General features: G+C 43.3%; 1 protein-coding gene across 1 annotated transcript; it reads left to right on the top strand.

Annotated features, from left to right (window-relative positions):
- Positions 1-358: 358 nt before the first annotated feature.
- Positions 359-11,258, top strand: LOC127441222 (uncharacterized). The gene is made up of 4 exons (XM_051698398.1): positions 359-723; positions 4,507-5,279; positions 5,580-9,968; positions 10,959-11,258. Exons 1-4 carry the CDS (start codon positions 359-361, stop codon positions 10,991-10,993), a joined length of 5,562 nt encoding a protein of 1,853 aa, XP_051554358.1. The 3' UTR covers positions 10,994-11,258.
- The last annotated feature ends 705 nt before the right edge of the window (positions 11,259-11,963 follow it).

Below are 11,963 nucleotides of genomic sequence, written 5' to 3'. Positions count from 1 at the left end.
GTGCATTGGTTGTATAATACGCTGACAGGGTGTGGCCACAGTGCTATAGATCTGCAGAATAAATACTGTATGTAGGTTTAAACATTCATGCCACAACCAAGAAGATGGTTAGGACTCTGCAGAGCAGATGGTTATTTTTTAGAGTGTAATGTTCTCGTTCTCTCTCTCTCTCTCTCTCTCTCTCTCTCTCATTCTCCAGTGATGGCCTTTGCTGAGCAGCTGTGTTCCTGCCTGCTGCACCAGCACTGCCCATAGGCCACACACACACACACACACACACACACACACACACACACTATCACACTTACACACGCCTTTGGGCTCCCTTTCCAACTCTGTCCATAGACACACACACATCATGTACAGTGTGGAGGACCTGCTGATCTCTCATGGATACAAACTGCCCAGAAGTGGCCCTGCCACCTCCTCTTCCTCTGCGCCTTATGACAATCGAAACAACGAATGTCGCCGTGACAACGTAGAGAACCGGCCTCCTGGTGGTGGTGGAGGTGCTCTGAATGGATTTGGGACAATGGAGGGGGGAGCGGACGGAAGAACGGAAGCAGGCACAGGGGTGTACAGACCGGCACCGGTGAAGGCCTACCCCGAAAACAACAACAACATTAACGAGGGCCATGACAGAATTCAGAGGAGGTTGGAGGTTCCTGTTGCGTTCCTTGGTGACCTGCAGCCTCTGGGAGACTCTCTTGCTACAGACAGTGGGTAAGTGTTTGTTTGAAACATTGGCCCCCAAAAATATTTAGACACTTAAGGCAAACTTGTAAATGTATATAACAAAATATCGAAGTGGCATTTATTTTTAAAGAAATAGGTGAGACCGGGCCTCGTTGTCACACTTTTTCAGATGACAATTATACTGTGATTATTTCTCAGGGTTGGTTTATTCACCATTTTTGGCAAGGCATAAAGGTACAGTTCATTAAACACACGTTGACCTTTTGTGATAATAGTGGGGCATGTTGCCACACTAAATAGGGTATGTTTTCACATTGGAACCTGTCGTTAGACCAGTGGTTGTAAGTTTAATGTGAACATTGAGGGGTAACGGGGGAATGTGTCCCCCCAATCACAACCACCAATACCAAATCTACACCTCTCTATAAATCTACACCTCTCTATAAATCTACACCTGTATTAAACAGCCAATTATACCGTAGGGTTTTCAGCTAAATTAAAGAGTAAAATAACTGAGGCACAAAACTATTCATGAAATCTGGGATGGCATGAGGGTGAGTAAATGATTACTAAATAAATGATAAAAATGAAAATTTACGGGGGCCTGGGTAGCTCAGTGGTAAAAATACGCTGGCTACCACCCCTGGAGTTCGCTAGCTCGCTAGTTCAAATCCCAGGGTGTGCTGAGTGGCTCCAGCCAGGTCTCCTAAGCAACCAAATTGGCCCGGTTGCTAGGGAGGGTAGAGTCACATGAGGTAAACTCCTCGTGGTCGCTATAATGTGGGGCGTTCTCGGTGGGGCACGTGTTGAGTTGAGCGTGGTTGCCGCGGTGGATGGCGTGAAGCCTCCACATGCACTATGTCTCCGTGGTAATGTGCTCAACAAGCCACGTGATAAGATGCACGGGTTGACAGTCTCAGATGCGGAGGCAACTGGGATTCATCCTCCACCACCCAGATTGAGGCGAATCACTACGCGACCATGAGGACTTAAAAGCAAGGGAATTGGGCATTCCAAATTGGGAGAAAAAGGGGAAAAATAAAAAATAAATAAATAAAAACAATGAAAATTTACTTTGGGGTGAACTACCCCTTTAATTAATCTTTTTTATGCTTTTGGTGCAATAGCAACGCCACCTTGTCAATAGAAAAGAGGACTATGTCTTCAGTAAAGCATTTTATTTTTGTATGTCTCATTTGTCATTATTAATTTGTATTATGTTTATATTGTCATTATATCTTCTATTACCATCCTGCTTTCTAGATATTGACATTGCCACCAGCCACTGAAAACTCTGATTGCTATCGTTGATGTTTATAATTGTGTATAATCATCCGAAGCGCAACATCACAATTTGCCAAAGTTTTAAGAAAAAGATTTCTTTCAGGCTTTCAGTACAGCTTTTAATTTAGTTAAAAATTACTTAATACAAAAATTGGGGCAAGATATATCAAAGGGCTCATCACCCCTGCACCTTTTGTAAATAGGCAGTTGCTTTTATTTTACATACATCAATGAATCAAGAACTTAATTAATGCTAGTCAGTGGCAGTTTGTTTTAGCCAGATATCATCAATTTAGAGAGTATTTAATTGGACAGAAATTTGAATACGCACCTGAATGCAGAATGAGTTATGAATATTTTAGATCAGTTTTCCTTGAAGAGAGAGTCTGTAAATTTTAAATAAGGTTTTTTTTTTTTGTCAACTTTTAAGTGTAGTACAATAGCTCACTGATTCATGTGATAAGGGACAAAACAGGTTTAAAATATTAGTTTTTATATTTGTAGACAAAGATCACCACTAACAAACCATGTAAGGGAACAGGTTTTTTTTTTTTTTTTAATTTAATGTTTTTTTCTGAAAATTGATATTTATTCACTTCATAATGTACATCTTACTGTAAACTCCATCAGACACACTAAAAGCATGCTATTTGTATTTTATCCATGCAACAAGAGTGTTAAGTCTTCATTTATCTAATAATACTGTTCAGTAAAAGAGTTAAGTGTAAAAATACGTTCTATACTTTTTTTTTTCTCTCTCTCTGTTTTCGCACTATTCTGAAAATTCTGAAGGAGCTGACTAAGTTGAATATTTTTCCATCTTAACCATGTGTTGTAAAAGCCGTTTTGTTTTTTTCCTTGGTTAAAGCTGCCTCTGTAACCTAAACTAAAATGCCAAAACTATTCCACAATTCTTAACAGAAAATATCACAATGGGAGGACGGAGTTGACAAGTTGAAGCTGTGACCACAGAGACTTCAACATTGTTTAAAATATAATAAAATTTAAACTTACCAGATCATGTGTGCTACTGATGCATCCACCATGAGCAGGAAGTGGGAAAGGGGTCCTCAGAGTCATAGCTGACCATGACATTGTCTGATTTATTCAGGATCATAAAAAATCGTTTAGTTGATGTAAAGTTAGGACACAACATTGATAGGCAATTGTTTATGGAAAATATAATTTAAAGTTTTCTTTCTGTATTGTTTGATTTCTTACATATCCCTACCTTTCATTTGATATTTATTTTTATGAATTTGTTGCATTTTTAAACACTTTGTTTAACAGTTTATCATCGTGACCTCTTGCTGAGGACAGTTTACATTAAGTGTAAACTTTACATAAGCATGGAGCAGCATTTAAAAAAATTCTAATCAAATTATTTAAAAATATAAGTTATAAATGCCCTGAGTATACACATTTCCTTTATATTTAACATTTTCAGTATTTTTATTATTATGAATTTCTTGATTTTTAAAAAAAGAGGACTTTTATATATAGGACATGTTTTGTCCCTTGTCTCAAGAATCAGTGAGCTTATAGATGGCTTCAAAGCTAACAGACATGGACAAAAAGCAACAAATATCTCATTTTGATTTAAACAACTTTCTATTAGGAAAACCTGACTGGTTGATCTGGCTCTTAGTTTGTCCAACACACTTATTATGACAGACTTCCTCTTTCTTGCATATTGTAGCCAAATCTATTCCACTGTGTACGTGCTATTCAAAATCCAGACTCTTTGGCAACATCAGTGTAGTGTAGCCTGAAAGGGATTGGCCATGTGAATGTAATCACATCTATAGCTTCCCCGAGGTGTGTTTTGTATGTACACAATGTGGCAGTGAATACACATGTGAGTGTACAGAACACAAACCTTTTCCCATCAACAAACATTATGGTAAAACCATAATTTTGCCAAGTTCTCACAACCTTTGGTCAGCAGAAAAAAACAACAACAACATTTTTATAAAGTCAAGGATATTATTTGCAGTTATGGTTTTAAAATGATGGCTATTTTACTACCCAAAATGCTTGAACTATTTAGCTCGTTGTCAACAATCTACTATATGACAACATTGGCAACCCACATTGTCCCACATGGCCAAATCCATCTCCTAGCCATCACTAGTCAGAAGTATGTGGTATAAGGGGGAGTGACATTCTTATTATTGAACACAGTGAGTAAGAGGAAGATAGGTCATCAGTATGTTTCTCCGTATTCCCAGCAAGTGTCCCAGAATTTAAAGTTCAAATTTGTATATCTGCAAAAAGTACATTTTGTCCTCAAAGCAAATAGACATGGACTGAAAGCTACAAAACTCTAATTAAAAATTTTTAAAGTTACAATTTAAGGTCAGTGTTTTTTGACAGCTGAAACAGTACCACTTTAATTTTTGCAATATCTGCATTTTAGGAAACACTGGGAAAGTACAACTGGAAATTGAGGTCTTGGTAACAAATTACAGTTTTTGAAAATTCAACAAATGGTTTTATTAATGATCTCTATTTATCTGTTGCTAGGTTCTATGATGCTCCCAGCCTGACGTTCTCTGAGCATGCAGATGAGCGAGATCTTTCATTCTGGAGAAGGAGGGGACAGGACTTTAGTGCTTTATTAGACTATGCTGATCCCAGGGAGCTCAGATTGTCTGGAGGATTGTGGCGAGGCCCAGTGCTAGCTGTTGAGGAGCTGAGGGCAGAGAGGCCACTGGCACGGTGGGAGGAAGCACCATGGATACGGGAACCAATAGACTCAGGCCCAGAGACTCTACGTGTGATAGGGGAGAGGAAATGCCAGAGCCTGGGCACAGAGGAGTGGCGCCCTGCAGTGGGCTTGGGCCGGCAGCTGTCAGATGGAGAGGCTGAACATTGGTCTCAGGAGCAGCAACACCGTCTGCGGCCAGCAGAGGGCAACATTTCTGCCACAGTACGCGCCAAGTCCCAGTCACTCCCTCGAGTCCTTTCCCCTGAGGATCCACACTATGGAAAACTGCCTCAAAGTGGTGCCCCAAGTCAGCCACCCTCGCTAAGAAGCAACAGCTCAGCTCCATATGGTCGATACCACAGTGATTGGCCAGCAGGGGAGCGATGGAGTGGTCAGACACATAGTCACGGTCCTGTTGCAATTGTACCAAAGCCAAGGTTCAGCCGCCCCATCAAACCTCCGTCTTATGAGACTCACCAGCAAAACAGGGGGAGCTGGGAAACTCTGTCCTCTGAACCAGTGTCGAAACCCAGAGACCGCTCAGTGTGCTTCTCTCAGAATTTTGAACCAGTCAGAGACAGGTCTGGCTGTTACTCTCAGAGTGCTGAGCCTCTACGAGATCGATCCATTTGTTTTTCGCAGAGTGCAGAACCAATGAGAGACCGCTTGATGAGCCACTCGCAAAGTGCTGAACCACTAAGAGACAGATTTATCAGTCATTCACAAAGTGCAGAATTACTGCGGGACCGTTTTTTCACCCACTCACATAGTGCCGACCTGTTAAGGGACCGATCACTTTGTTACTCTCAGAGCTCAGAACTGCTTCGAGACAGGTCAATTTGTTACTCCCAAAGTGCAGAGCTTCTTAGACCAGAAGCATACAGGGCAGATCTGTTTTACCATGAACTGACTGGCATGGAGCCCCCTGGTTACATCCCACCCCCCTCCTACAGGAGATTCCTGCCACCCAGGAGTGGGCAGAACTACCGTGCAGACTCTGCACTTGTACGATGGAAGCGTGAGCCTGTAAGTGCAGAGATGGGTCAGTGGTTTTCCAGGACTTCAGGATTGTCATGGTCAGAACGGCGTGAGGACAGAAACATGGCCGTAGTTCCGAGAAGGCCTGTGCATCCAGGGCCTATCCTACCAAGCCGTCCAGCACTCCTGCAGTATGTCCCATTTGATGACCCACGTGTCAGGCACGTCTCAGGGGGGCCCTGTGGAAACTCACTCACAGACGCAGACAAGATTCGACACGTAAACAAAGAGCTTCCCTGCGCTGCAACTTTAGGACAATCCACACATGATAGTGCCTTCCTCTCTTCACAGGGACAGAGTCTTAGCACGGACACTAACAAACCTGCTCTCACTGAACAGGAGAACACTAACCACTGGCAGAAGGGGATGAGCAAAGGCAGTGACACTGTAGCACCTGATCAGAGCTGTGCCAAGTACCCCACAGCCTTTCAGACCAGACCCCTACAACCAATCATTAAAACAGACCAGCAGACTAGAGTAGACAGAATCCCTGACCAAGTCAAAGTTGAGAGATTAACAGAGCAGGTGAAAGTGGAGAGAGGTACTGAACAGATAAGAACAGACCAAGTCAAAGTAACAGAACAAGTCAAACCAGATCGAGTTACAGAACCAATCAAATTGGACAAGCCTACTGATCAAGTAAAGCCAGACAGGTTTACAGACAAACAAATAAAGGTGGAAAGATTAACTGATCAGATACAAGTGGACAGAATCCCAGATCAAATCAAGGCTGATAGATATAATGACAAACAAATTAAGCTTGAAATCAAGGCAGAGAAAATAGCTGAAAAGCCCATAAAAGCAGACAGAATTTCAGACAAGCAAAGTAAAGCTGAAAGACTTATAGAAAAGCACTTAAAGATTGATAGAATTCTAGAAAAGCAGCTCAAAGCTGATAAAATGTTAGAAAAACAGAGTAAATCTGAGAAATTTACTGACAAGTTCAGTAAGGCTGACAAGCAGACAAAAGCTGACAGCAGCACAGACCAAATGAAAGCCGAGAAGATCACTGACAAGTCTGGAAAAGCTGACAAATCCATTGATAAAGGTTCCTCAGAGAGTGTTTCAACTGTAAAGACAGAACCAGTGCAGGAACCTGAGAAAAAGAGTGTGAAAAAGAAACTCAGTGAAACTATCTTCTGCCTTGTGTCTGTGCCACTTTCACAGTCCAGTGCAAAATCTAGAGATCAAAATAACAATGAAGAAAAAGAACCAGACTCTCCCCCAATTCCGCCTCCACCACCACCAAGCTCCTCTAGCGAGAACAGCAACACACTTAGCTCTCTGCCAAACCAAAGCCTCAAAAGCACATCCACCACCTCCACTGATTTGGAGCTACAAGCACTCACGCTTGGCAGTGGGTCTAGTAGCATTGCCACAAGGAGAGCTCATCGAAGAAGGAGCTCACGCTCCAGAATCATTAAGCCGAATCCACACGATGAGCTCCGACGATATTCTGGAGCTTGGCCAGGAGACCAGTACCGTGATCAGGAGACCCAAACAAGCCCTGAGCCCACAAAGAGCAATGCAATTCAAGGTCCTGCCAACACAGAAGCACAAGATGCTCCTGCTGCCCCAGAGGTAGCAGCTCCTTCTGAGAGTACAACAGTGGCTCCAGCAGCTGCTCCAGGGGACCTTGGGGCTGCAACAGTTCCATCGGCTCCATCTGCCCCATCAGCTGCATCAGTTCCTCCAACTCCAGCAGCTCCAGCGGCTCCAGGAGCTCCTGACCCCAGCACCCCTTACGGGTATCCCATGAAGGGCCAGAAAAGCCTAAAACTATCCAGCAACAGCGCTTTTTCACGGACAGGTACCTTCTCCAAGAGCACAGGTTCTCACAGGCCTCCGTTACATCCCCCACCACACCCTCCACCCCCACCTCCAACCCAGCCTCCATCTCAACCTCCACCACCCCCACCAACACAGCCCCAACCTCAGTCCCCACCCTCAGATATGACCGAAGAAGCAAACTTAGCCACAGGCCCAAACCCAGAGGCCTTTGGTCAGGTCTTGCTGAAGCCGGTGAGCCGACGACCTTGGGATGCCATTGAAGAACTTGAGACCATCAATAAGGAGGTGCAAGACCAAGCAGGTAAACGTCCTAGTGTGGACCAGTGCATTGAGGATCTTAATGAGGCTTACAAAGATATCATGGAGCTCAGCACTGCCAGCAATAACCTCCCTAACCTTCCCAACCGTTCCTCCATACAAATCCCTGACCGTATCAAATCAAGGCTATCTTCAGATCCACTTGTAATTCCTGCATCCGCTCTTCGGCCCAGCTTGGTGCCTGGAAGTGATCCAGAATACCGGGAGGTGAAGAGTGCCTTTTCCCGACCATCAACTGGGAAGAGTGTGAGCTTCAGCAAACAGCTGAGAGAGGAGATTTGTCCTGCTCCTCCCCCTCCAGAAGCAGGTTTCAGAGACTACAAAACAGTCATGTCCCAGATAACACAACGTAAAGCTTGCAGATCAGTTAAACTGGATGTCCCACCCCCCAAAGAGACCCAAAGAGATGAAAATTTGACTGCACAAACCTCCTCCACCTCTTCAATGTCAGCTGAGGTCCCATGGGCAGACAGACAGCCCATGCAAGATGCCTCCACACTAACCAGCCCCCCAGATTATGAGCACATCTGTCAAACTCTCCAAATGGCCCGTGAATCTGGGGCTGTCAGTCGAGCTTCTATCAAATCCAAACCAGGAAGTGCCATGAGCGTCGAAACACCTCAGCATGTGCCCGTAACTGGTAGACCTCCTATAGATTCAGAGCAGCCATGTTGTTCATCAGCATTAGAGGTGAGACAGGACCCAATCTCCTTATTCAGGGAGGAAAGAAGCTCAGGCTTTAGAAGGGTAACCAGCCACACAAACAGATTTCTTAGTAATAGGGGTGTGCTTTGTAGCCTTGCAACTGGCAAGCCTGGTGGAGACAAAGAAGGTTTAGAGGCTAACCCTGAGGTACCTGCTGACTGGCAGATGCAGCTATCATTAGCTGAGAAGCATATTGCTACTCTGATTACAGGAGAGGGTTCAGCAGACAACCATGAGTCAATAAAAGTTATGGCTGATACAGGTATTCCTGGCAGCGGGTCAGTTGAGAATGAAACAAACAAAATTGTAGGCACTAATGATGATCCGGCCACTGCTGAGCAGAAACACTCAGCAGCAACAGATAAAGAAACAGGGCAAACAGAGGCACCTGAAAGCCAGCAACCTAAAGAGAGAGAGGAAGTAAGAGAAGAAGACACTTCTAAGGAAGAGACACAAACAGAGAAAGAGAAATGTGAGCATGAAGACCTAGTGACTGAAGAAACAGAGCAAGAGAGTAATAAAACCACAGGGACAAAAATAGAACCAAATGTGATTTTGAGGGCAAATAAGGCTGCGATTTGGACTCATTCAGGTTTAGATCCAGAGCTACGACCAGAATTTCCACCAGAGCACCTTCCTCTATCTGTACTACCTTACCCCAATCGTAGATTGTCTCTGGGGTTGGATTGGGAGAAAGGTGGGTGGGAAGGGGAAAGTTTGGGTCATGGTGGATTTTGGTCCAGAGAGAGGCGGTCTCTTGATGCTGAAAGATGGGGTGTTGGTGGGGAGAGGTGGGGTTTAGACAATGATAGACAGGAAGGAGGTGGTGAAAAACGGGGTCTGGGGGGTTGGCGTGGGTGCGGGATAGACAGACAAGGTGCAGATGATTCTGACTGGGAGTTAGATGGTAATAGCCAGGACACTGGTGACAAAGGGGAGGTTTTGGATACAAAACAGAAAACATCCCAACAGGGTCTCAGTGAAGATCATAGCAGTCCAGCCTCTAGCACTGAAAAAGCGAAGCATAAAGAAGATGCTGCAAATGAAGTCATTGGTAAGGAACAGAGTCAAATTCCAGATGATGGTCAGGGTTTAGGGGTTGAGAGACGGAGCCGTGGACTTTCTCAAAGAATAGAGGCACTTTTTACAGCCCCACCTGGGCATGGTTCAGAGGAGAGACTTGCTCGCATGAGGGAGGTGGACACTGTCTCACGAATGAGACGCCTAAGCCTCCGTAGCTCAGACTCATGGGATGGACTGCAGGGGTTTGGGAGGTGGGGAGAGTTTGGGAGGGAGGAAGAATGCCCCCTTCCTGTCCCACAGGAACTTTCAGAGATCACAAAAGAAGCTGATAAACAGTGCGGCGCCCTTCCTGCAATCAACAGTGAACCTAAAGAAACAAAGGATGACCAGGCAACCCAAAAAGGTAAGAAATTTTACAACAACATTTGTGGATAGGGGATTGCATTTGATAACAACATTTGTGCAGTACAGCATTTAAGAAAGTCCCACTTTAGCTTATTCCTTAGCTTTAAAATTAAATGTGCAGTTCAGATTAACATGCAGTTTAGCTTTCATGCTAATATAAATGCTAAATACATGAAGTGCCTTTAAAAAGTATTCAGGCCACAATTTGCTCACTTGCTGAACTGAACTCTAACGGACATTATAGGATTGCATTTGTAATAGGGCTCCCCAAATAGTATCACACAGGCCAAATTCGACCCATAAATCATTTTTATTTTGCTCTCCAACTGAATCTAAGTTTCAGTGCTTTGAAATGTTTAAAATATCACAGAGAACAAAGTGTGGAACATTTTGTTATATTGATAGTTCTTGTAACTATCTATCAATGTCCATTGCAAAGTTTCGAGTGTATTTACCATTGATAGCTTAGATCTTGAAAATGTCAGCACAGTGCAACAAATAATCTGAGTTTCTTTGGAAACTTAAAACTGAAACCTAAACAAAAATTGACCATAGTAATGGATTTGAACCCCTACCCAACAAGAAACAAGTACATAATTTAAAGTCTAAAGAAGTATAATGAAATTTCCTCGGTCACAGAAAACTTAGACTAGACTAGACTAATTTTAAGACCCTAAACTGTAAAAGTGCAATCCACTGGTCCAAAGATTTTTTTTTAAGATGGGTCCAAAGATAATTTTGATATTGGAGTGTTTGCTGATCAAGAGTTTATGCTGTATAGCCACCAGAGGGTGTCCTGCTCCAAAGTTCCGTTCACAAGCCTCAATCAATCATTGCATCTCATTCAAATGTTTATGTATTTTTTCACAAAATTAATATTTTCAGGGTAAAATTACAATTTTACAATGCAGTTTTGTGCTCTTATTTTAATTAATGGACAAACTGTCTGATATTTTATGTCATATTTCTGGTCTGTTTGCATTGTCAGAGTCACAGGAGCCCAGCCAGGTGGAGAGGTCATAGCTGAACCCTAGAGGTTATCCAACTAAGGACCAGCCTCCAGCACTGTGTCCTGGCTGTCAGCTAAATGCCTTCATCCTCATATGCTATTCAAACATCCTCAGACATGACACACATACAAAATACAACAATCAGCCACAACATTAAAACCACCTGCATAATACTGTGTAGGTCCCCCTTGTGCCGCCAATACAGCGCCAACCCACATCGCAATCCTTCCGCAGAACTGCCCCTCACTGGATGTTTTTTGTTTTTGGCATCATTCTGAGTAAATTCTAGAGCCTGTTGTGTGTGAAAGTCCAAGGAGATCAGCAGTTACAGAAATACTCAAACCAGCCCGTCTGGCACCAACAATCATCCATGCGATTACCTAATCAGCCAATCATGTGGCAGCAGTAAAGTGCATAAAATCATGCAGATACGGGTCAGGAGCTTCACTTAATGTTCACATCAGCCATCAGAATGGGGAAAAAAATTTATCTCAGTGATTTGGACCATGGCATGATTGTTGGTGCCAGATGGGCTGGTTTGAGTATTTCTGTAACTGCTGACCTCCTGGGATTTTCACGCACAACAATCTTGGTGCTAAAAACAAAACATTCAATGTGCGGCAGTTCTGTGGATGTAAATGCCTTGTCGAAAAGAGAGGTCAGCAGAGAATGGCCAGACTGGTTCGAACTGACAAAGTCTACGGTAAATCAGATAACGGCGGTGAGAAGAATAGCATCTCAGAATGCTATTCTGAGATGCGGGTTGGCGCTGTTTTGGCAGCACGAGGGGTAGGTAGCAGGTGGTTTTAATGTTGTGGCTGATCGTATATATATATATATATATATATATATATATATATATATATATATATATACCCATACAAAGTTTGACACTAATTCGCTGACATGCTAAAACTGGCAAAACACAGGTACTTTTCATTCTCACACATCTGGGTGCATAAATATACATTCATTAACACACA

The sequence above is a fragment of the Myxocyprinus asiaticus genome, chromosome 5 (genome assembly GCF_019703515.2).
Source record: "Myxocyprinus asiaticus isolate MX2 ecotype Aquarium Trade chromosome 5, UBuf_Myxa_2, whole genome shotgun sequence".
NCBI classification, from domain to species: domain Eukaryota; kingdom Metazoa; phylum Chordata; class Actinopteri; order Cypriniformes; family Catostomidae; genus Myxocyprinus; species Myxocyprinus asiaticus.
This window is presented reverse-complemented; position numbering and strand designations above follow the sequence as displayed.